This window comes from Anticarsia gemmatalis, chromosome 12 (genome assembly GCF_050436995.1).
Source record: "Anticarsia gemmatalis isolate Benzon Research Colony breed Stoneville strain chromosome 12, ilAntGemm2 primary, whole genome shotgun sequence".
Classification (NCBI taxonomy): domain Eukaryota; kingdom Metazoa; phylum Arthropoda; class Insecta; order Lepidoptera; family Erebidae; genus Anticarsia; species Anticarsia gemmatalis.
The window spans coordinates 6,563,760-6,589,613 of record NC_134756.1 but is presented as its reverse complement, the minus strand read 5'-3'; the positions used below and the strand labels follow the sequence as shown (position 1 = coordinate 6,589,613).

The window sequence follows — 25,854 nt, the reverse complement described above, 5'->3', positions numbered from 1 at the left end:
GCATCGGACCTGTTTTTAATGATCCATATTATGGAAACTGATTAAAATAGGTCTATATTAGTGTAGGCGGTTTATATTTTTTCTAAACCTTTTGTGTTTCGATAAGACCTGCAAAACGTGAAAACTAGACAATATTTTGTATAAATAACACAAACACAAAATATGTAACACGATTTAAGTAATAAGAACTCATTTCTCCGATACATTATCACAATTATGATAATGATTTGGAGCGATTACTGATGTTATCAATGATTTCACTCGTTTACTGCCGTATATGAATTTGAATAAACGCCAAACATTTTCATTTATAAGGGAAAATGTGCCGAAAAACTGTATTAAATCCTTTTATAGTGATTCATGGTCCGTATCTTGTAGTCATGTAAAATATCTTGATAAAATGTTTCATCAGATTGTTTAAATATCGGTCGTCTCCAGTCTATTATGTTGGCTCAGTATACTCTCAATGACAAAACAAAATAGTGCGACCTACGCCATATTGCACCAATTGAAAAGTTCAATAAAAATAATCAACACGAGTGCTGCAAGAGCCGTTTCATTCAATTGTCGCCTTCTAAATGACTTGCGTCAAATGCAATATGTCTGCAATAACATTAAAACTAATTTGACTTTTAATATTCCATAATTTACATTTATTTGACGATAATATGTAAAGTTAACTTCGAATAAAACGCCTATTTAATTTACAAACTGATATCTGAATTGCTTTAAATATAAGCATATAACTTATTTATGTAACGAAAACACTTGAAACAGTAGAAACGCCGCCCACTTGACCAATGACATAACTATTAATTGAGCGACCTTATAATAGTGAATATTGCAATTGAAACTACTAACCACTTGAAAAGAGTCGGCAAGGTTAGCAATGCATCTTTTTACTTCACCAATGTGATAACCTTCGTGGTGAATAAACTATTAAACACTGCTGCAAATCCGCCATACAAAGTCCTTCGTAGCTTTTTAATGTTGCCCTCGGGACTCACTCAAGCGATCCATCCGCACACGAAAGGAAACCCACGCTATTTCGAATTTCATGATCCGACCGACTTTCTAAGTTGTAAACTTTCAATACTTAGTTGCACATAAGTATCTAATAAGTAATAACTTGAGTTATAAATTCTGTCCCAGCATTGATTACTAATGAAAGAAACATGCGTTCCATACCTTCAAAAAGTCACATTAACGAGCCGCGTGATCAATCTATCGTTACATGATAATTATTTTAACTATTCGCCATTAAATTATCATATTAAGTGCCGTGTGTACTCTAGTCCGAACTATTAAATGATGTTAATAATTCTTATGAATCAAAGGGCGTGTTAACCGTCGCCGTTCCTTGTAAATAGGGTTGTCATACGTTCCTAAAGTCCGACCACCGCACTCGACCATAACGGAATTTCAAAAGGGTTATTTGGGTTAAAGAGCGCTCTACACAAAATTATTGTCGGTTTGTTTTGCTGTCTATTACAACTTCCCTTTATGCCTTTAAGCTTTGTTTTGTCGAATAAAAATTATGTTTAATATCAAATGATAACTTTTTGACGTGTCTCCCGTTTACTTGTTGAATTTTATATAGAAAATTTAGTAGCACATATCTATACTAATATAATAAAGCTGAAGAGTTTGTTTGTTTGTTTGTTTGTTTGTTTGTTTGTTTGAACGCGCTAATCCAAGGAACTACTGGTCCGATTTGAAAAATTCTTTCAGTGTTAGATAGCCCATTTGTCGAGGAAGGCTATAGGCTATATAACATCACGCTACGGTCATTAGGAGCGGAGTAGCAACGAAAAATGTTACAAAAACGGGGAAAATTTTGACCCATTCTCTTAGGTGACGCAAGCGAAGTTGCGCGGGTCAGCTAGTTAGGTATACTTTTTCGAAATAGGAAAAGCTGTAACATGCAATACGCTTCTCTTATGTGCGGGAAAAATAAGCGGCTTTACACAGTCTTGATTTTATTTTAGAAAATAATATTTTGGTGGGTAACACCGACATGCTTTGCAGTTTTGCTTTCATTTTAATAAATAACAGATAATCGCTTTTCATATACCGGGCTAACAGCCTGCCAAATTCATATCACGTTCAAGCTGATCTTGAACGCCTTACTTTTTTTCCTGTGACTGTAAAATAATACTCGTTACTAAGTTAATACTCTGTGTAAAATATATAAACATACTAAACAAAGTACGGAATAAGGTTACTATAAAACTGTTCAACCATAATACCCGGTTGGTTTTGAAAAGTACAACATTCCAAACACAGTTCTATTCACATTTAAAAGCACTTATTCAAGTTGTACACAAACATTTATATGTAGCTATTCCAAGTATTAATCTAGGATGTTACTTTTACGACAATAATAAAGTTTTTCTTCGCGATACACTATAAATTCAAAACGATAATTCTCTATAAAGTCGCCTCGGGCGCATTTAACAGAATGGCAAATAAAACACGACACGAATCCAACTATCAATAACTGTGTGTTGTTTAAAATTCGTCGCCCGTCAGGGATTTGGCACTTGGACGCGAGTTTCGAATTCATAATACTTTTTATAGCAACCATCTTGATTTGGGTGAATTTGACGTATTGATGTTCTATTGAACGTTCTTGTCAGAGAATAACTTTTATCTTTCACATGTTTCAAAAAAATGTAGAGATCAACAAACAATACAATAGATTATTGGAACCAATGAGACACATACCGTATGCATAATGTAGTGCCGGTATTCCCGGATATACGACAGTTTGATGAATGATCAAAGGCAAACCCGACACCTATTAGTGTTTAATTCACCAAATGTGGCGCACATTTGAAAACGGTAGATACAAACCTGATATCAATAGAGCTTTATAAAGCTAAACAAGTTAAAAATCATTTGGATTTCCTCGTACTGAATGTATAAAACACGTGAATATCATCAACAAGTTTTGTACAAATAAGCCACATGATAAATAATAATTTAGTCATATCTAAGCGTGATAAAAAGTATGTACATGTTTGTTAAAACAGGCCATGACCTTAAAAAATAAACCACTTACATGATTCACGACCTAAAAACGGATACACGACGACACGAAAATTGGGGTTGTATTTTAATTTGGTTTTCACGAACATTTTTAGTTGTAAGCCGCACAATTCAACGAGACACCTCTGTCATTTATAGGTCGGATTTAATTTAGACAACAGTCAACCAAAGCGCTGTCACTGGTTCAAAGGAATTGATTTTGTTTATCGGAAAAACTGTGACTCGCGGACACGTTGGAATTTAAAAGTATTTTCAGACACCATCAGTATCGCACATTTTTTAAAAATATTTTAGTGTAACATTTTTCATTTTAGTATTCTTCATACATTAGTTTGACTATTCCGCTAAATAGAATTGCAAAAACTACACTGCAAATCTTGCGTTCTCAACAGCTAAAGTTTAAATCCCTTTTCTAAAAACTTATTTGCAATATAAGTAAACTAACACTCAGAGCCGGGGGTGAGTAGGTTAAGTATTCCAATGGTAGTTACAGTTTATTCGCCCTTCGAGTTAGAGTACCTTGGTAATCTGCTTTCCAAGTTAACTCCTGAGCGCGAAAAAAAAACAAAATTGAGTGTTATAACACTTCTTTCTTTTCAATCTCGGATGAGTAGAGAGTGAAAATTAAACTAGTAAAATGCTGAAGTTAAAACCGGACTTAACCTCTGATTAGTTTTTGTGGCCTTTGTGGGTATAAAGACTACTGAGAACGAAATAAAAGGTGTTTGGTTTAAGTTGTAATTTAGCTTGGAGAAAATAACGGATACAATACTTTATTTTGCGTTTATTGACTACACTTTTTTTATTTCTTACATCTAAATGTTTTAATGTGTATTCATATTTATTTTTCCTTATCTTAATGATTCCAATGTTTTTTTGAGCTGTTCAATCTTTATAGATGTTATGAATGTACTATTTCACGCGTTAGCTTATCCTCAAGAAAGTCTATTCAAAACAAACTAAGCTTGTATAATAATGCGAGTAAGAAAGTCATGTGCAACATTACAGTACCATCCATTAACATGGACGACTTTACAAACGTTAGATATTATCTCAAACGGTTTTTAGTTGTGTTAGACGCTACGATGTGCCAATGACTTTACACATACTTTTTATCTCTCATCTCGAAACTTTCAACTAAGTTGTAAAGTTTAAAATTGCCGCAACGGCTTCTGTACGCCGTAGTATTTGTGATATAAAAAATTAAGTAATTATTCGTATTGTATTACAATATAAAAGTTTACGATTCTTTTATTATGTTCTTCGTATAAAATAATCTTAAGCACTGTCCACGGAACCGATTAAAGACGTAAACATGTATTAATTAAAATCTGAAGGGCCATAAAAGTCTTGTGTTTATTATCAAGATTCAAAACATAAGTTATCGCAGAAATTGCTATGGCTATTTGAATTGTTCTGTGGAATTACTTGTTTGAAGTTTCCACTTAATAACTAATCCGGTTAAGGTAAATACACGAGGATCCAACTCTGTATTGAGAAGCGCACAGTTCATCAAACTTTAACTTGCTAACTACCTCAGATCGAGACCAAAGTACGTAAATAATCCTTATACAAAATATCTATAAAACATGTTAATAATAGACAAATAAAATATCAAGTTCTGTCGCCTATGATATCGGTATCAAATGTATGCTCTATCAAATGATGATGTTTCATCAAAGCCAAGGTCAATGGTTTGTTCATGCTAATCTCTCGCCGATTTGTATAAACATTCGTGTTGTATGACAATATTTTAACGCGGATTATGTATTGCTAAATGGCTGAATTTTATAGCATTCACTAAGTTAGCTGTATAAAAACTTGATTTAGTGAATTGTCGCCGCACGTGTATGCGGAAAAAGTGTCGCTTTTTATACATTTTGGTGATATACAGTATTTTATCACATCACAAGATAAATATTTGACGAGTACCTACTCAAACTCAGATACATAAAAAATGACTCTACCGTGTTGATATACATTCTTAATTGTATAGGTATAATAAAAAACTCTCTCAATCAAACAAGGTAATAAATGTGTAGATCCGCGTTGTACTAACGCGAATTTACTAATGAAATCCAATTAATAAGTCGCAATTCACACTTGTACGCAAAATGAAAATTTTGGCATTCATTAAGATTCCTACAGACAGTGTTTACTCAAGTGTACATAATACTGGCTGGCCTTGAACATACAATTTTATGTTCCATACAACACAAAGCTAATTGAGTACCTGCTTGATTTATTTTATACTTTACGTATAATATACGCGCATATAAAAAGTTCAGCGACGTATGATGAAAAACATATTTTATAACCCCAGCAGTAAATGTTATACAGTACATTATCTTTATATACCTACTTCCTTTATTTTTGTTTTTCAATTTTGAGGAGAAAGAGATTTCCGCTCGATATCAAACCTCTTTTGAGACGTCTCTTGTTTCCGAAACGGATTTTAGTTTATTGAAGAAAGAAAAGAGTTAAACGATGCGCTGCATTAAATCCTTATGGAAACCAGTTCAATTTAATTTTCTTTTGAGGTCGTGAGGGAGAGCTAGTAAACAGATGTAGCTGTTAGAACTTCACATAGAATATAATCTAGTTTATTTAATATAATCTGTGAAGGCAGCAGATAGCCTCGCACTCAATATGTAGGCAGTGACGCGGCCTCTTTTGCCCTGATCACTCCAGTGTCTGGTCGCAATTAGGGCTGCCATCCGTTCTATAGGACGCGGACATTGCCCCAGTTTTTAGAGCCACGAGGTGAACGCCCGAAAATATCCAATTCGGCAAATTTGTTCTATCCTATAAACTGTATCGAAATGTCTCAACACCTTACAGGTTTTTACACAAATAGGTTTATATCCTGCGGTAAACAATAAACGGCTTTTGCTGATATGAACAGGAAAATATTACGTTTATTATAATTGAAGGAAACGTTTTCTGTGTTATATTCCTTTAAAATAAGTGACTATTTGTATTGTAATATAATAAACTTCTTTTCATATAACAAACGCATAATAATATGTTCGAATAACAAACGATTACTTTTATAAATCCGTAATATAAATTGAGAACAACTTAAAGTGTTCATAGTTTACTCTTATGGGTATCTGTGCAATCGAGACAGTGTTCAAACAGCCATGGTAACCCTAAGTATAGGATATGGGGCAGGCCGTCGGCGCCCCGGGGTGCTCATTTCGCGAACAGTCGCGCCTGGCCGTCGCTGTTGACAAGCCCATTGTCAATACTCTGCCTAGTCTGTCTACTGACTACCAAGCATCGATTCAGGACATCGACACACTTCGTTTTTTAGTCGATTATATTCGGAACAGGCCGACACCCTTTCTGATTTAGTCCACTTTATTTGCAAACAAAATTGGAGGCCATGTCTGGAGTTTAATCTGACTACGCATTATATTATAGTTGCTTTTGTAGAAAGTTTTTATTAACATTAATGTTTAACTTTGCTTTATTTAACAAACAAAGCCTTGTTGTCTAATTCCGAGTTATAATTACACAAAAGTTTGAACTGGCTAATTGTTGTCGCATTTAAAATGAGCAACATAGAATGATTCTCTTTTAAACACCTGGTTTCTGATATTATAAATATTTGAGGAATTCTTCAAGTAATCCTACTATCTGAAGTCATAACTAATGTAAATATAAAGTAGTCCGTAACCAAGCCACTCATTGTCAATGTCAGAAGTTACTTAGTATCAGTAATTATGTCAACTGTCGTTCTACCCACTCCGATAAAAGCGTTCCGTAATCGCACTCCATGTCAGCCGACGGGTAATTGTCATATTAGATTTAGATATTACTATCGATTAAGTACAACATTGTTGATTCCTAGAGGTATGTACTATCAACAGTAATTGCGTTAAACATTTTTGTATCATAAGACAAAATTGGAAGTAAAAACGGCTATAACAAACTGAAACTAGTCCAAACAAGATGTTCGCCAATTTAATCTTATAATCCTCAAATAGCTTTATCTTTAAAAACAAAATATCTTATCGCTATAATATACATATTGGTGAAGTAATTGCGTCCTAATTCTTAAAGATTTTGTGCATTAAAATTGAAGAGCGATAAAATCTTTTTGTTGGACTAAAAGCGGAGCGCGGAGTGCGGTGTGCATTGTAGTAGGTGGCTACAGTTATAAAACCATTAACTATGTACAGTGTTTACTGCACGATAATAACTCGATGAATCGCTTCGTGCATCGGAGGGGGCCAACCCTACCCGTCCAAGGTCACAGGGGTGAACTGAACCTACTGTACGTATTCGTACGATTTGTTCTATTTATGTACACTACACCGCAGTTTACGATGCGCGCCCCTTATTTTTGTGCCTTTCTGAAAAAATAAACGTTTTAGTGACATTGTTACAACACAATTTGCTAAATTTTTCACTGAGTTCCTTTTTTTAGAGAACTATTAATTTGTTTAACTTATCGATTTTATGATAAGCCCCGATGAAGCTGTAAACCGATGTGAATTTTACGAGTAAATATTATTAAATGTCAACTATTTAAGTACAATAAAATAATAATCATGCATAGTAAGTACCGGCTCAGTAGTATTTTAATTGATATTTATTACCTAGCCTAATCCATGCGAGATCTAAGCGTTGCAATTATTTCTCAATTTACGGCAATTTGGTTTGAATAGGATAAATGTTGATTAAGGATAATATACCTATGCACCAAATGTTTTAATTTGTCATTAAACCGGTATCTTGAAGTGATAAATTTATATGACCACTTTGTGCGATAGAGTCGACGCGTACGCTTACTCCAAGCTAGTGCCGCCTCTGACGCTTGCTCATTTCGACGTAGAATAGCGGCAAGTCGGAATAAAACCTATGTATCTACTAACACCGTGCACGTTATATTTTGCTTCATGGAACGACTTTTATTAACATTTTCCGGGTAACGCGATTATTAGGATTATTTTTACAGCTACAGCGAATTGTAAATATGCCATCTGAACGCGACACGAATAAGCGTCATATCACTCACATTTTTTATCACACTCAATACTTTATTTATTATGCATTCATATTATCGCCGGTGATGGAAATACAAACGCTTGTTTTGATTTGATTGAAAGCTATGAAGTGATTATGTCAGTTCAAATTGTTTTTTGTTGAGAAATCATTTTGATTGATGTGATTTGATTGTAATGGATGCTCATAGTGATAACACTATTACACATCACATTATCCAAACGTATGGCTATGCGCCGGAAAACTTAGTAAAAATAACACCATGTCGTGCTCAAATTATTAAGAATTTCTTACATGGAAAAAATTTAATGCACAGCCTTACTGACTTAATGCTTGTGCGAAAACTCGATAATTTACGCCCTAATCTCCCAGACACATTATTCAATACAATCAAAGTTTTTTAAATGTTAAAAAGTATTTATTTGTTTTAAGCATGTTTTCCACAATTCATTTTCTTCAGCGCCGCAATAATGAACTAAATCGTTCATAAATTTACATCGCTAATAGACTTCTTGAAAATTTGCAACTAGACTTCGAGCAGCTAATTTGTTTTAAAACTGTGAACAAGAAATTGTTTTATCCAGTCTTTTTCTCATTGAGTGTTCCTACACGTGTAGTAATCTGGCGAAGAGTCAAATAGTGTATTAATAGTGCTTCCTACGAAGTTTATTTAACACAATCAACGAGACACGTGACTCGTCAATCGGAAAGCACAGGAAAGACCTATTACAAACAGAGATGTGAGGGTAATGCACGCGAGAGCGACAAAAAGTCGCCACGAAAAAACAACGCAGCTTGTAGTCGTGTCTAACCAATCTGAGGGCGCTGACCTCGCGAATCCGCGTACCTACACAGTTTTTGCTATTCCACGTTTGGATACACAGATACACACTCGTGCGTCAACCGTGTAACTTGTTACAGCGACCTCTTATAATATAATCTGCGGCTAATCCTATTAATAGCCACTCAATACTGAACTTTGACACGATCCATTCTCAAAGCAAACAACACGTCCTCGTTAGCGCGCCGGATGTGTGAAAATCCTAATTGTCAAATCGTAAAAGAAAATATTCAACAAAAAAAGTTTGGCGGGTAAAATTTGTTTCAGACTTAGTATATATTTGTCTGTCTACTAATACAATGTAGTATGTGTGTTATTTATGACACATAAATTACACGAATGTGGAGTACTTACGTAAATAATTTGAATAAAATATAACGCTCTTAAAACTTCAGTGGCACGTCTAACAAAAAGCAGTAATCGGATTATTAATAAATATTAACAGGCCTCATTCTTAATATAATAGGTGTTTTTCACTAAGCATATTCATTATTCGGAATCATTATACCGATTGCCACACAATTGCCTGCGGTCGTTCACATTGCGGCTTGACCCCAACAAACTGAAATCCCATTGAAATAACCGTGATTGTGCCGGGTTGTTCCAGTACTTTTTGTTCAAGCTATTTATTGCTAGCAAATATTATAATGACAGTCGATAAGATAACGTTTTATCGTTGTCAAAATGTGCTAATTTATTTTCATTAAAGTGGAATTCCGATAAAAAGCGATTGTAATAAAATGTGATGTTTTGTTCGTGAAACGTTTGCTAGTAAGACCGGTAAGTCACATACAAAGCAGTCGTGACATAGACGTTTGTGCGGCTAACTGTACTTAGATAAAAAGAAATAGACTATCTTTGTTTAAAAGATAATCTAAACTGTATCATATTCTTCTAAGTAGGATACTGAGAATTAGTTCAAGGAGCCGTCTACAAACAAAGTGAGTACTTATGTATTGAATTCCAAGAAAATAAATTACTTAACATCATTTGCCCGAGCAGCGAAACTTAGGATTTCCTGTTTATCTTTCCGTAATACCCTTATATGTTTTTCTTTTTAAAAGTTTATTTTGTATTCATTCGATTTGTGCTTGATTTATAGCTTATTAGCTTTAGTTTATATTGGTTGAAAGATTTGTCTTTTTACGAATTACTTAAAATCATTCTCGCATGTGATGTAATTAAACATTCTCAATGTTTTTCATGCACACTATTTCCATGCTAAAGTATAACTTTTTTCGCGTCATGAAAGAACTAACAATAAATTAATATATTCCTAATTTCTAATAAGTCTTTAATATCCCGGTAAAAGTTGTATAGTGTTGACACGCAACACAACCAATAAATGTACATAACACCTTTTTTCATGCTCTTAACAAGTGAGAATATAACATGGTTCAACAAAACTAAACAAAAACTATTCAATATTTACAAGTATCATCACAATTCATATTTTTTCGTCGCCTTTCACATAAACAACAAAAAAGTGATACATTTGACAAACACGCAGCTCACTTAGCCGTCACTCGTCAATATTTCATTGATACATTTACGAACAGTATTCCATTTATTCTCAACGAGATTGATTTCTAGCCAGCAATCACCCGATGACGTTATTATGTTGACTTTTGTACGTGGTAATTGGTTTTTTCTAACGGCTGCCCTCGCTCTATAGTCTATAGAAACGTTATTCCCACGGGCCGTCAACCGAAACTATCTAACGCCCGCAGCAATTAACTAAATCCTTTAATGAAAATATTTAGTTCTGTGTATCACACCAAGCGCTAAATAAACTATGCCCAATCAAGACAAATTTTATAATGTAGAGTCAATTCTCTTTGGTACTTATCGTTTTAGCCGCTTCATTTGGCGAGCTATATCCGTATACTCAGTATTCAACGTGTAATAAAACATTTAACACAAATGTGCAAAAACTGGATTCATTTACCCAAAAACTTGATCAGTATTTATTACGTAGAGTTTTTTTACATAGCCACTGCACCGGAACGAAATGTTGGCGATATAGGTAGGTATGATAGATTGTTTTCATTTCACGGTCGATCTGACTATAGTGTGAATAAACTCCACGGCACGGTTCTAAATTCAAATCATATCGAATGACCAATTCGAGATTCGAATAGGATTGGCATTTTCCGTAGACAAGGTTTTACATTTTATTGATATCTATTGTAGAGTTTGTTTACGGTCTTGATTAGCTATTTAGGTTTACTTATTATAATCTATCGTTATTATTTTAAGCTGCGTGTTTATTTACTGACGGCACATGGATATAGAGTCATCAAAGAAATATGATAGCAATTTAGGTTGGATAATAATTAAGAAATAATAATGTGATTCATAAATGTGGTAAACACGTAAAATTACATACCACACGCAAAAATAATCGTTATTTACACACACGTATTTCATGAAGTCAAGTCGACGCATCTTACGAACAAATTGCATAATTCGCCTCTATTACGTTTATTTAAAGTGTGCGTTCCACGCAATGGTCAATTATACAATGGATCATAGCATTGGGCACGGTGGCATCATCCATCAACCTCGGTGGGCCGCACACTGCGCTACTACGACCGTTACAAATTTGCGTTTGAAAAATTATGCCTCCAGCGCGGCCGGGATCATTTTCTAAAACGCCGGTTCAGAGCGATCATACCGCTACCGTTCACTTAATCTCGTTCATTCAATCGCTCCTAGATTACTTCGTATGCCTGGCCCCTTATTAGCCAGCCTCAAACTCTGAATCAGAACTTTTCCAGACTTTATTTATAATTACATTGAGAGGCTTCTGTCGGATAAAATTTCGCCCCAATTACTTTCTTGGGTAGTTTTGGTCCGCAATATTAAATTAATCTAGACTTTCTAGGTAGTATAATATTTATGTTTTGTATATAAGGCAGGTTTATAAAATCAATGTTACAAGAGTGATAGAGAATAAATATGTTTTAAGTTTGGTATCATCATTAACCTCCCACGCAGGGAGCTTGAGGTTAGAACTAAATGCGCACTTTGTGAATTTTCTAAGTTATATGCGTCGTTTAAAATATAATTGGCACATACTTTGACGGGGAAGGAAAACTTTACGAGGAAACTTGCCTGCTTTTAAGAGTTCTAAACAATTCCTAAATGGACCCGATTCTTAACCTATGACTTTACCTCAAATAGGTAGGTACTGTAAAAAAATAAAAGAAGAAATGTGATGATAGTATGAGCAAGTGGAGGAGGAAATCTTTACGTTGAAAGTCGCTAAAGTTCAAAACAGGTTAGGAAGATGTTTATTATAACGTCTCTTGAATATTGAACGAGCTTGAATGTGAGTTATTTAAAGTATGCAACAGTAGTGCATGTTTACAACATGCTTTGATCATCAACTGTGAAATACTTGAGATGCTGTAGTGGTTGTACCGAACGGTAAAACTTTGTTTACCGTTTCAAGGATAAAGCAACAATTTGGAGAATCTTCGGCAACTTAACACAATAATTAGGTGGCACAAATGTTTGAAGACGCGAAATTCAACACGACTTTTGAATATGAAGTTAGTTGTTGGAAATTAAACAACTTTAACAGTTATTTTGTTGTAGATAGGCTCTTATTACAAGCTTATTTAGTCTTGTTACAAGTTATATCTATAAAAAAATTATTGTAAACTAATTCCAATCAATCTGTAAATAGATAGTCTGCTTGTGACATCAACTTTTTATCAATATGCGTGTAGACTAAAGGTAAACTAGATATGAAGCAATATTCCATAAATAAAATCCAATCAACTCATGACTCTGTATTCTATTTTAACTCATGTGCAGTGTTGTTCAAAGTAAATTAAAAGTACCGCGAACTTGGCGCTGCTTAGATTGGCTAGTTAAATATTAACGGTAGCATCCGCCAGAGGTTGAATAGGAATTTAAAATACTACTGTGTACCCTCGGCGTATTAGACACTTACTTCGGACCGGGGTTATCAAAGTTCAGAAATAGAAGGGTTTCCGATTTCATAAAAGCGTGGGCGATGATTCGGAAAATACGTTTTATTCGGTTTTATGGTTTCAAAGTCTACAAATACGGAAATACCGAGCTTTATACAACAATACCTATATTGGAAGACAAATCCTTTTGTTTTCCGTCGTCGTTGGGCGGTTGAACACTGTATTATTCATATTTATTTGTCGATAAATCATGGATACACAATTTTCTGGATCTTGTTTATCAATGAAGAATAAGTAATGTTTTCTCCGTTGCTTTTGCGATTCACCGTAGCTTTACACTTGAATGTTGTACGTAGGTATAGAATGTCGTAATCCGCACTAGCTTTGCTAATCGGCCGCCAGCTTCGCAAGTGTCGGCCGGGAGTCTGTCGTCCGGTTTTTGTGGTGCAGTGTGCGGCCGGTCTAATTGGCCGCTCTGTCGCTAATTGAACGGTTAGCCGGTACCGAGCCGTGTTTGTTAAACGATTAAGCGGCTTATTAAATGTGATTTGCGGATTTTGAGCTTCTTTTTCTGAGAGGCGCTTTGATTGGTTTCCTTTGCGTTGATTAACCGTGGAAGAAAATATTGTCGGTATTTTGTTACTTATTTGTCGGGCGGCGTGATAAATGTTCCAGAGAAGTGGATGTTACTAAATATCCATTATATCACCTGGATTTGAGTTTTTCTTTTGAATTAATGGCTGGTTCGCATATAAACTACATTTCAAATATATTCTGCTATTAAAAGTCGTAAAATTTAATTTATATCGACATCAACCGCGTAGATACTTCGGAAATTATTTGGGAACCTATTTGTTTATCATAAAATGTTCACAATATATACCAGATAACATGAACTTACGAACGGGCAGCACATTTCTTTTGTTTATGAGCTAAAAGCAATAAAACTTCGATTATTGTCTTAACATCTTGGCACGGTCAAGTATTTCTCCGACAGATCGTATGTGTTTACTGCAAAAGAGTGCAAAATATTTGAAAGCGTACTTTATTTGAAAACCTAGTAATGGTTTTTATTCTGCGTGTATATCCACAAAAACGTGTTAATTAATCACACTTTAAGATAATTACTAAAATTATATCATCCAATTTACAAACAAAATTAAATCTGCGCAGTTTAAAGCAAGCGCAATACAAATTATCCTGTCAACCTCTTCGGTGAACAAAATTTATAAGTCACGAATGAAATTAACGACACCAAAAGCGTGTTTTATAAAACGGTGCGACATGAAGATTTCTCGGCGGCTGACTCCTGTAACATTACAATGAAACCGGTAGATAAATAAATAAGTACAAAAAGTTGTTTCAGAAATAGAGCCCCTTATAGAGTTGCAGCTGCCCTCGTCCCGGCTCAAGGCAAACGGCCCGCTTCTTTTAGGCCCCGTTTTGCAACGTAAATTGTGATTTTTTTTCTTTTATATAGTGACTAGAGCTTACAATGGCTCTGGTAAATTTTATACCACCTTAGTTTATGGACTGTAATGCAAGACGCTTGGTCTTGCCAGTTAATTAATTTATAAACGCATGCCGACGAACAAAAATGGAGTTATTGCTTTATTGCTTATGTAAGAATGAAAATTGAAAACAACTGTTTTAATTTATAAACTTTAGGTTCTCACCGATCTAACTTATATGGAATACGTATTACAATGCTCTTGACATTTTTAGCATCTTGCTCGTATTAATTAAACTCGATAATAAATAAACGCATCGATCTTTTACAACATATATTTTATGAACAATAAAATAAAATTAACCATAATTTTATGTCTAAGAAAGTAGTTAAGGCAGGTATTTAATAATTATAGATAAAATCATTGAAAGATAGTAATCATTACTAGCACTACTGAATGACCACAGTTGAAATATGTTCACTTGATCGCATTTTGTGTCTGGTTTTATTCCTCTCGTCGCACCTGCCTACGCCACAGTACTTGTATATCTGTCACATATATCTGTCTCGCTCTATTGCAGTTTTGTTGACATAAACCCTTCCCTCTCTGTAATATCACATGTGTGTTTTTATATGCCTTATTACTGACGTGATTGTGATCTGAATGAATTAATGAACGTTCGCCTGATGTTTTATAATATTATTTTATTAATGTACCTATATTAGCACTAACAAACTGGTTCCACAGAAAGCAAAACCATGTTTTAATCGTTTTAAAAAAGTTAATTTCGATATTTATAGTCCATAAGTCTTTTAAATTCATATAATTTTCCGTTTTGGAGTAGGTACCTACTTTTTCTTAAATAGGTATATCCAATATGCATATTCATATAATTTATAAAACTATTGACTAATGTATTTTCGCATTTGTACAAAAACTTTTACTTAAAATTACTAGTAATTTAATTTGTCCAAACAAAGCAAACGTTCGTGTGTACCTATTATAAATTTGAATCGACTCTACAATTTATAAAGACGCCCAATGAATACATTTGTTATATTTTCTCAAATTATTTAATAAAGCTGTAGCTCGGTAAATTATGGCTAAATAATGTATTTATGATTTAAATACTTATTCCCGTTAACTTTAAAATAAAAATACATGTGTATTTATCGAAAAATACACAAAAAAATAGCCTGAAGAATCTCATCATATTTTCCCCAACACAGATTAAATAGCTAATAACGGAAAGCTAATAACTTTAACAGGTTATATGCTATTAGAAAAGCCCCTCGCAATCACTAATGCGCTTAAAAAGCGTGCTGATTATAACGCAAACCCCTGGGGACGTTACGTTATAGCGCTCTATGGGCTATATCCATGTTTACAAGTGGACATTTATACGTTTAATGGGTTTACATGGCACTTATAAATATTGAATTACATAGTGGTGCCCTGGTTAGTTGATAACGTGCCCTTTTCAAGTCAAATAAGTGAAGTTCGTAGAGAAACTAAATAAGAAGTAAGTTTTAAGCGCAATTCTTTTTGTAAAAATAAATTTTGTTTATGTCATTATCATTTTCGTTGACATTACGTCTTACTTAGTTCTATTCTCTAGTGTTATCTTTTTGATAAATTGATATAAAAACTATAAGAGGTTCGTGTCAGCAACATTAAATTATGCATTTACATCAGAGAATGACTAATTAGCACGTCTTTTTTCATTATACATATGAATAGCATTATGGAATAGCGCTTTTTTATTTTAACGCATAATATTATAATTAATTGCTGCTCCTAGTGTTGTGACAGCGTATTATTTATTAGCTTGTTTTTTATATGAAACATAAATCATTAGACAAACATAAATCCTAGATCTATTTCGAAATATTGAGGACACAAATATATATGACAAATAATAAAATCCATATTATATTATTATTTAAAACCAATATAAAAAAATATCATTTTTAAAACACCTTTATTAAAGAAATGATTATAACGTTTGTGTATTAAAAAGAACTACGTTTCGAGAGGCGGCACAATTGAAAAGCCGCACTCCAAGCTAGTGCCGCCTCCGCCCTCGCATCAGCGAACCACGAAGTTCGCATTAACGGTAACCACCGACACTAGCGCCGCGGATAATACACGAACTAAGCGTAAACTGGCATGACGTAATGCAAATTAGAACTACGCAACATTATTTAAATAAGAATATTAAAGTTTTTTGTTATTTTGATTTTCACAACCGAATTTCGTATAGTATTAGGCATATGAAGCTAAATGTGTCCCAAGTTTGCGCAATCGGAAGTGGTTACGATTACGAGCGCAGGCGCACTTATCTACGTGTGTGAAGAGTGATGCGCGCGACGTTTGGCCGAGTGCACGCTAACCACATCCTGACAGATGTGAGCAAAAGTTTACTGTGATAAAAAACTTTCCTAGAATTTTTAATATCACTTTACACTAATAATAACTATGTTATAAAACAGAATAAGTATGTACAGACCTTGACAAAATAGAAATTTGTTTTTATTACAAGCTTTTGTTCAAGATTTTATTAGTAATAAAAATAATTCTCATAAGGGTATTGAGATTCACCTTATGTTTAAGTAGAGCTTGTAAGAGTTTAAACACCGTTAAACGCTCTACTTGTAGCTCTACATTGTTGTTATATTTAAAATTTGAAAAGATTCCATTCCGCGTGTATTCTGCTCATAGCAATCATATCTCCGCCTACTGATTCTCAACCGAAGCCATAGATAACGTCCATCGCTATTAATAAAACCAATATGCCACATAATAGCTGGTGAAGCACCAATAACTTTTCTACATAATATAACAAGGTCGCGTAATAATAGCCACGTGAAACATAATCTTTATACCCACTAAATATGCTACTCAAATTGATCAATATTAAATTCTGAGAATACATTATTCTGATTCAGTTTATTACTATGTAGCACTCTAAATCTGGTTTACGTATCGACTTGGAAATAAACAAATATACTCAAAATGAGTCAAAAATTTAATGCAGGCACATGTATTTAATGTTGTTGCTATTCTACTGTATTGCGCTCTATGTCGTCGATTCGAATCCTAAACAATTAATTTTGTTTAATATAATTCGTAGAGTCAATGAAGTTCCAAAAAATTGTGAGCTTCATTAAGTTTTGCTTATAAGAGTTATGAGTGCTTTTGATTGTACTAGTTTTATTGCCATACTTACGTTTCGCGATATCCACGAATATCCACGAATTTCACAACAACGTCATGACATTTTATCAGACATAGCGACGGTCACCGATTCATCTCGTGATAAACTGACGATGATTCTCGTACCCTATCGCAACCCGGTATTTCCAATATGTGTTGTCCAATGTATCACTTAATTTCTGGGAATTATAAGTAAATTGTATAATTAATCGTGACGTATGTATTGTTGCAGGATATTTTCAGCCGGCCGGGCCGCTGATCAACAAAGAGGCGAACGCAGACGCAGAACGCGCGCTAGCGAGGTATCATCCTCCGCCACACTACCATGCGCCTCACCCACCTGTAAGTACTATAAACAAGCATATATTCCAACAGCTTAGTGAATAATGAAATAACCTGTATTTTGTAATACCGCTATGGATCTAAAGCCTAATCTAAATAAATAAAAAGAGGTTTCTCCTATGTGTGATTTCGAACTGATATTACGATCACATCAACTGATTTAACGGAACCACACGTTTCTCTGTTTGTTAAAGCTTTATCTATCGTTTATCCGAAAGTTGAGATATTAAGAATCTTATCAAGTATTAGAATTTTTCTTTTAATTAACCGCGGATCTATCGGATTTTCGATGTATACTCGATCACGTCGCATTCATATGAGGTTACCTTTTTTCTGGTATTAACATTTTTTTGAGCAGAATGATCCCGATAGACAATTTTATAATGCCGTCTTTTAGTAGAAGCTTCTCTCTGTAATTATTAAAGTGGCATAAGACAGCCTTCGTAATAAATATTATTCCTCAATTAAACTAGTGTTCCCAGAAATTTGCATTCACCCTAATCTTTTGCAGATTAGAAATCAACAAGCTTTGTCCAAAAGTATAATCACTGTTAATAAATAACCTGGTATGCAGATGTAACAGTTAAACTTTATAACATATTAGTTAACCGCGTGGCTACATATAAACTAGCCAACAATCCCGAGGGGACTTGCTCCCATGTTTGTTATTGCGGCAGTTACTGCCTGTTGTTAATGTTATTTCTATTAAACTTCAGCATCCAGATAAACGTATTAGTTAAATTAATTACAAACCTTTTCATGGGAACTAATCTTGTTGTAATTAACGAATTGGTTCTTATTATTTTATCATTTTTATACTTAACAGTGTATTGAATTGTAAAGCTGACTAGTAGGCCTCTTATAATGAAACGTACGTAACTTATGTAGAAAATTTTGAAAAATCACTCCCTGTGTGGTAGGCCATATTCAATAGCCATAATAATATTCGGAAATCAATCAGCGTCTCTAGTAGACATCATTTTTTTCTAGCCTATGCAAATAACAAAGCTCGACACAAATGCGACACGATTGAAAATAAAGATCTGACTCTTCTTATTCTATTATGTAAAATGAAGACAATGTAGTTTAACAACGCAAAAATAAAATAGTCTGTCAAATTAATGTGGTTTGTATTTTTTGTACAGGTATTGCCTCAATACGGGCCCGCATATTACCCGGACCTCTGCTACGGCCGTTACTATAGGCCACCGGGGTCCTACCACATGCCGCCGCCACAGCCAGATGGACAGGTAATTACATCAATAATAAAAACATTTATTACCTAAAGCCTGAAATACAAATGCAATAAAAAGTAAAACTTGTTTGCTACTGTTGTGGGTAACTCTAGTAACTGGTTCCTGACATTTAGTGCTATTTGTTTGATATAAATGCCGGTTTGTTGTATGTTAGATCTTTTATACAGCGTTTATTTATTAGTTTAAGTAATGTCTACGATACCATCGTTCGAACGACAATCTTATTTAATCCGAGGAATTTGTTTCCAACTGCAACTAATCTAAGCTCAGCTACGCTTTACATCGTTTAATGGATATGTTTATGATTAATATGCGTGTTTGCAGATGGTAGGCGTAGGCAATGAGCCATACCCACCACCACAGTACTACGGTACACCACCATGCTATCAGCATTCACCACAAAGAATACCATACGTCGGTAAGTACTTTCAACCTATAATAAAAACGTTAATGTTATCAAGATCACATAACAGTACCTAAGGTAGACTTGAGTTAACAATAGCCAATGGCTTTATCATAAAATAAATGTTAAAGTACAAGGCCCAAGTTCGAAATTAACAGTTTCGCATCACGTACACTGAATACTCAGTGCTTGGCAAAGTTATTATTAAAATAGTTTCTTCAAAAATATTGTAATTGTTTCAGAATACCGCGGATGCCCGTGCCCATTAAACGCGTGTCCAAAAAACGTCCTTATTGGGCCCGTTACTGGTAAAGCCCCAACCGGTGGCGGCCCCGCAGACGTTCCTTCGGCCCTCGCACCGCCCGGGGGCGCCTTCAGAGCGAAGGTGCGGGCGTGCGCACTAGACGCTGTCGCAGACACACATGGCAGCGGCAAGGTAACCTTAACGTTTAGTTGACAACTAACAAATGTTAAAGTTCGTCTTTAAAAACCTCTATTATATAAATATTCTTTTGTTTTGTAGGATCCGCCTCTGGAGCCAGAACCACCAGCAGCGGCAGATGCACCTCATCCCTGTGCTATTCCGGCCATCGGTGGTGTCTCACCCAAACGAGAGCTTTACGACGTCCGGGATAAGATCCTCATCGCAAATGATATACCTGGACCAGCTGAAGCTTTAGGTCCACCGTCACCAGCGCGCGGCTCTGCCGGAGCATGCGCACCGCAGCCTCCACCTGTGGCTCCTCGCCGTGCAAGACTCGGCAAAGCTATGGCTAGGCGATCCCTAGCAGGCGATGACACAGGCTTGCTTCTTTCGGTGCCTCAACCTCCGTTGGCTCACCACAGCGATGCTGACGACGATGTTCTCGCCATATCACCTCCGACATGCGCTCCTATAGACCTATCGTCTTCAGATGAGCGATCAACACCATTAGTCGACGTGAAAAAAGAAAATGAAGGCCCGACATACGCTGCAGCCAGAAAACCAGATGCTCAGGCACTGAGGGAGCACAATAGCAGCACAGTGTTGGATGCAAATATCGTCACTGACGCGAATAAAGGCGTTAAACGAAGATATTCGCGGCCTAAACTAGAAATTGATATGAAAGATACTCAATTAGAAGATGGATGCAAAACTAATGGAATCGGTGAGCATGTTAAATTGCAGAAGCGCCGAAAAGTATCGGGTGATCTTACAGATATTCAGAGGACAGAGACTGTAACAAAAGAGCCGAAGAAGAAACAAACGCAAGCAAAAAGAACGCCGAAAACACCTCAAGGAGAGAAGAAGGCCACTAAACGAAAGTCAGAAAGTAACACGGGTGCTAAGCCAAAGAAGATTCGTCTCGATATGCCCGCTGAGGAGGACTCTAGGCTTAAAAATATTGTTGCTGTGGCAGAAGAACCATTAACGGCGAAACCAAAAAATAAAAGCGCATTACTACTGGATAATCTAATAAGAAAAAATAGCATCGATAGGCCGGACGCAAAAACGTATTCCGATGCCGAACTTAACCCTGCTGAGCTGTTTTTATCTCCTAATGAAAATATAGCTCAAAATTGCGCCAAGAAAACTAACATCAACAATAATATCGTCGAAAGTACCGGCACCGTAAACGGTGTCCGTGCCAATACAATAGCTGCCGTGAGTCAGCTAATAGGGAAGAAACTGGCATACAAGAACGCTTGCAAATTGGAAAAAGTTGACTCAAAAGTGACTCACGGAATCAAATCAGTATTAAAAACGCCCACCGTAAAATCTGGTCCTAAAGAGGATCGTAAAACATTAAGCAAGCCCGAGTCGAACGGCGAGAACGCAAGGACAATTAGCGTCGCAACAGAAAAAGACGTAGTCACTCCCCTAAATAATAAAACCGAAACATTAAAAGACAAAAATGATGCCAACCGTGTTTCAGTAGATACGAGTTCCGTCACATCAAAATCTGGGCACACCCCGAAAACACCTAGAACCGATGTGGAAGTGGAGCCACAACCACCACCGACACAGGTCGAGGAGCCACCCAGCGCCGTCGCCGTAGAAACTATCGAGAAACTCGACGACGGAGAGGCGAAAATTACAGAAAAGGAGAAAATAGAACCCGCAAAACCGATAGAAAGGACAGCAGTCAAAAGATGCAAGCTTACGAACGGGGAGTTGAAGGCCAAGAATGTGGAGAAAGTGGTGAAACTGCTGGTGTCGAAGAGGCCAGCGATCAAGACGGACGAGGCGACGCTCGTGGTGGAGGAGGCGTGCGCGCTGCCGGCGCTGTCGGGCAGCGTCATGCGCCGAGCACGGCGCCGCGGCCCGCACGCCGCGAGGCGCGGGCGCCGGCCCATCGTGCCGCCCACCCCGCCCTTGCCCGAGCCCCACGCGACGCCGCGATGGAGTAACGGCTGGAACTGGGACGGCGAACATTACCTATCAAAAGTCTACCTCAATGTATGTATTTTTTTAAACAAAATTATTATCCCATCGTCCACCTTACAATTTTGTTAATTCATTTTCTTCTTTTTACGACAGAACGATACGCGGCAGGACCGCACGGCACGCTGCTGGTCGCGGATGACGCACGCGAGTGGCGATAGTGTTGCGCGAGGTGACTGCGTGCTATTACGCGCGTCACTAGCGAGAGCGCAACCCTACGTCGCCAGAGTTGCCAGTCTTTGGGAGAACCCTGAAGATGGTTAGTTATACATGTATTCAAACTAAATCATTTTAAGAAATAATAGCGTCACAAATATGAGTTATTGTTGGGAGCTACAAATTGGCCCACTTTTGGTCTATCACAACGCAATTTCAAAAATGATTATTTTCCCTTTAGGTGAGATGATGGTGTCCCTAGTGTGGTACTACAGGCCGGAGCACACAGAGCGCGGCCGACAGCCGGCGGACGCGCCTGACGAAGTGTTCGCGTCGAGGCATAGAGACGCCAACTCCGTAGCATGTATCGAAGACAAGTGCTATGTCTTAACATTCAACGAGTATTGTCGGTTAGTAAAATGGTATTTTATGGTCACAGAACTACTGTAAATAGAGGTCAATAGGGAACTCAACATTTTAACTATTCCACTTGAAATTCTAAAGATTATTGCAGTGTTTGAAGTCTCACCAATAAAAGTTACAGCAGTTTTCAAAACGTACTATAAAATAACACCAATAATAATTAAGATAATTTTTATTCGTCAATTGCAGATATCGCAAACGGCTAAAAGCGGCCGAGGAAGGCGTATGTGTGGCGCCGTCCATCGTGCCGCCGATACCCGCCAGTGAGGTGCACCCCCTCGTGGCGCCCAACGACTCCAAGTTACCGCCCTCCGTCTCGCCCGAGCTCGTGCTCTTCTGCCGCAAGATCTACGACTTCAGGTCCAAGAAGATCCACGTCCCCAACAAATGAACTCTCACCGGTTATCGTTTGGATATCGTTCGAAAGATCTGCGTCGATCTGTGCTCCGAGCCGACGAGACGTCACAATAAATTTTATAATATATTTTATCGAAAGGAAGTGAACACCAAAGTTACGTTACGAAGTTGAACTGTCATTTGTCGGCGGTACGGTAGTTGGTGAAGTGGGTGCCTCCGCGAGTGGCGCGTGACTCGAGGAGCGATTCTCGATATAGAGACTCGATCGTTACTTGTATTGTAGTGTCTCATCGCGAACCTTAAATTAGTACAAAAATAACGCGTTCCCGGGTGCAAATCGTAGAATGTGTGACCTGTGGCCATTTTATGTGAAAATAAACTACGTAATCGTTGTGTTAGTAATCGCCGATCGGTCATGTTTTGCTTGTATTGTGATGTCGTAGAAGTTTTTTTAATTAGAAATTAAAGTGATTTGCGGTATTGATTTGATTTCGATAAATAATAATTTTTATCAAGTGATGCCTTTTATAATGTGTAAGTAGTTTTAAGGAAATCATGTTGAAAGAGGATGCATAATTATGTATAGCAATATATTTTTCTTTCTAATTCGAAGTAAGACGAGAGAATGTCCTATTTATTCTCACTCCTACAAAAGTTATGGGAAATACTAGGGAACTGATTCGATCTAGCTATTCTTAGCTAAGACGATTTGTATGACATTTGAGTTCTTATTCGGCTAAATAAAAATGAAAAGGCATTTATATGATTACAATTATGTTTAATTACCTATTTGTTATATTGTTGTCAAGGTAGAGTCTATATTAAATTATTCTTTTATTATTTAAGTGCACGCAGTTGCGCGTGAGTGTGGGTGAGTGTGGGTGGGTGTGCGTGCAATGACAGGACGAGTGGGTGTCTGTTGTCTGAGTCGCGCTCGCTCCGTGGTTGTCGCTACATCACAGTCATCACAGTCACGGTGCGACAACTATGAGGCGGTAACACTGTCGACCGTATCGCTTCCAACCATACTTTAAGTTTCTAAAATACAAGTGATTCTTTTAAAGGGTCTACTTTAAATTAAGTAGGTATCGGAACATCACAAATTTTGCAACTTTTATAATTTTAATACATAGAAACATACGGGCCGAAGGTTGCTTCGGTAGAGTAAAATGTAGGTAACTTCTGTCTACGAACTGTAAACTATAACTGCTCTAGATTTTTAAACTTTTTAATATCAAACTTTAGTACGAAAGTACTAAACTTTTGCCCTGCCTTTGAAGGAATTGATTTAAAATTTGCATTTCGGCCTTATTACACCAAGAGGACGGTATTTTCTTTTATTGATATTGGTCCAGAGTAGTTACAGGAAGACTGAAAATGTGAAATTTATTTGAATAATTACCAATTTGTTTGTATTGTGCATTGACAATTCAAAACGATAGTTTGTTTCATTCTCATAACATCAATTTGGTCTTTCATTAAATTCAAAATAACAAAGGGGAACAGTTATACATATGTAATTTAGCATAGATATAAACAAAAAAGAAACACTTGTGTGTTAAAGAGATATATTGTAAGACTATAATAGTGAAATCTCTTTATCATTAGATACATAATTGTAAGTAGCGCGGAAATAAAGAATATATATTTAACGTTATATTTCCCCTGTGGAAGATTGTAAAGGGCATTTATACATTTCACTGTGGACCTATCCATTACCTGCCTTCACTATTTCCTACAATGTATCTCTGGATTGTGTTTACTATCATATTATTTTTGTACATACTGTAATTTTGTTTTAGAACTTGCTATTTTATTTGTTATCTTTCCAGTGAGATTCGTAAGCATTAACTGATGGAATATTCGGAATCTGTAAAGTTTATTTGTACCTTCAGTTCTTGTGAAATGTGCATTCCGTATAACGATAGATTTAGCTTCATACGATGTAATCGTACCTACATTAAAATGACATAACTTACGTGTGTCGCCTGTGCTGCAGTATTTTATGTTAAAGTCTACCTATTGTATTTAATTAATAGATACAATTATGTAAAACAGGGTAAAACGTACAATTGATCAATTATACTGAACTCCAAAATAAAAAAGTGTAAGCGTTGTATACAGTAGGTTCCTACAATAGTTAAGTATAGATACAAGTCGTAGCTTTTTATTTTTAGTCAAATATTTTAGATGCCTATAAGTAATCGACTAAACAATTGTATGTTTTATTCTGACTCTACTCTACATCACAATCTCACTGGTTGTCTATTCCAAAGCCTAAGTTTTCTATTCTTTTATTTTCATTTTCATTGCTTGATGCCAAAAATTTAGCTGCAAAAATTCTATTATTCAGTAATGATGTAATACCATTCTCCCCTAGGATGCCGGGGGAGTCGGCGCATGATTTACAACTACGAAATAGTCCGGTCCTAGTATCTAGGTGTAAAGAGAATTCCTTTATTTGAACAATGTCGGGTAGCGTGCTTACAACTATATATCGTAGATATTGTAGATTATAGTGATTAGAGCACAAATATTACCAACGTTGATCCTCTCAAGTGCTGATTCACCCGACATCAATACTCATTAAATAATAATAGAATGAGTAAATTTCATACCATCTGCTTCCTAGCAGCGTTTTTTTAAACAATGTTACCTGGGTATTTCGCAGTTGCATCTTTATAGTCAATGATTTTAGATTTTAGATCTACTAATAAGGAAAAATACCTTGTTTTTATTATTTATTTTGTTTCAATGAAAATTATATAGGTATATTTTATTATTGTAACCTACATAGTTATGTTGGCTGTAATTTAATATTGATGTAATTAATATATGTATTTTTATTTCAATATTGTGTTTTATTCACCAACAATGTATAAACAGCTATTATAACATTTTACCAAACAACAAACATCTTAACAATCAGACGCTTGAGGTGGTCACCACGGCACCATCATTGCGACGGGAAGTCGT

The 25,854-nt window shown here is 36.0% G+C and overlaps 1 protein-coding gene across 2 annotated transcripts in view; it reads left to right on the top strand.

Annotated features, from left to right (window-relative positions):
- Hers (Histone gene-specific Epigenetic Repressor in late S phase) overlaps window positions 1-25,730 on the top strand; it is a 190,886-nt gene extending 165,156 nt beyond the window's left edge. For both annotated transcript variants that reach the window (XM_076120485.1, XM_076120484.1), the window contains 8 exons: window positions 17,749-17,858; window positions 19,004-19,108; window positions 19,439-19,532; window positions 19,760-19,953; window positions 20,041-21,957; window positions 22,039-22,201; window positions 22,340-22,508; window positions 22,711-25,730. In XM_076120485.1, the coding sequence (XP_075976600.1) occupies window positions 17,749-17,858; window positions 19,004-19,108; window positions 19,439-19,532; window positions 19,760-19,953; window positions 20,041-21,957; window positions 22,039-22,201; window positions 22,340-22,508; window positions 22,711-22,912 (2,954 nt within the window). In that variant the 3' untranslated portion in view covers window positions 22,913-25,730. The remainder of the gene's footprint in view (window positions 1-17,748; window positions 17,859-19,003; window positions 19,109-19,438; window positions 19,533-19,759; window positions 19,954-20,040; window positions 21,958-22,038; window positions 22,202-22,339; window positions 22,509-22,710) is intronic.
- The last annotated feature ends 124 nt before the right edge of the window (window positions 25,731-25,854 follow it).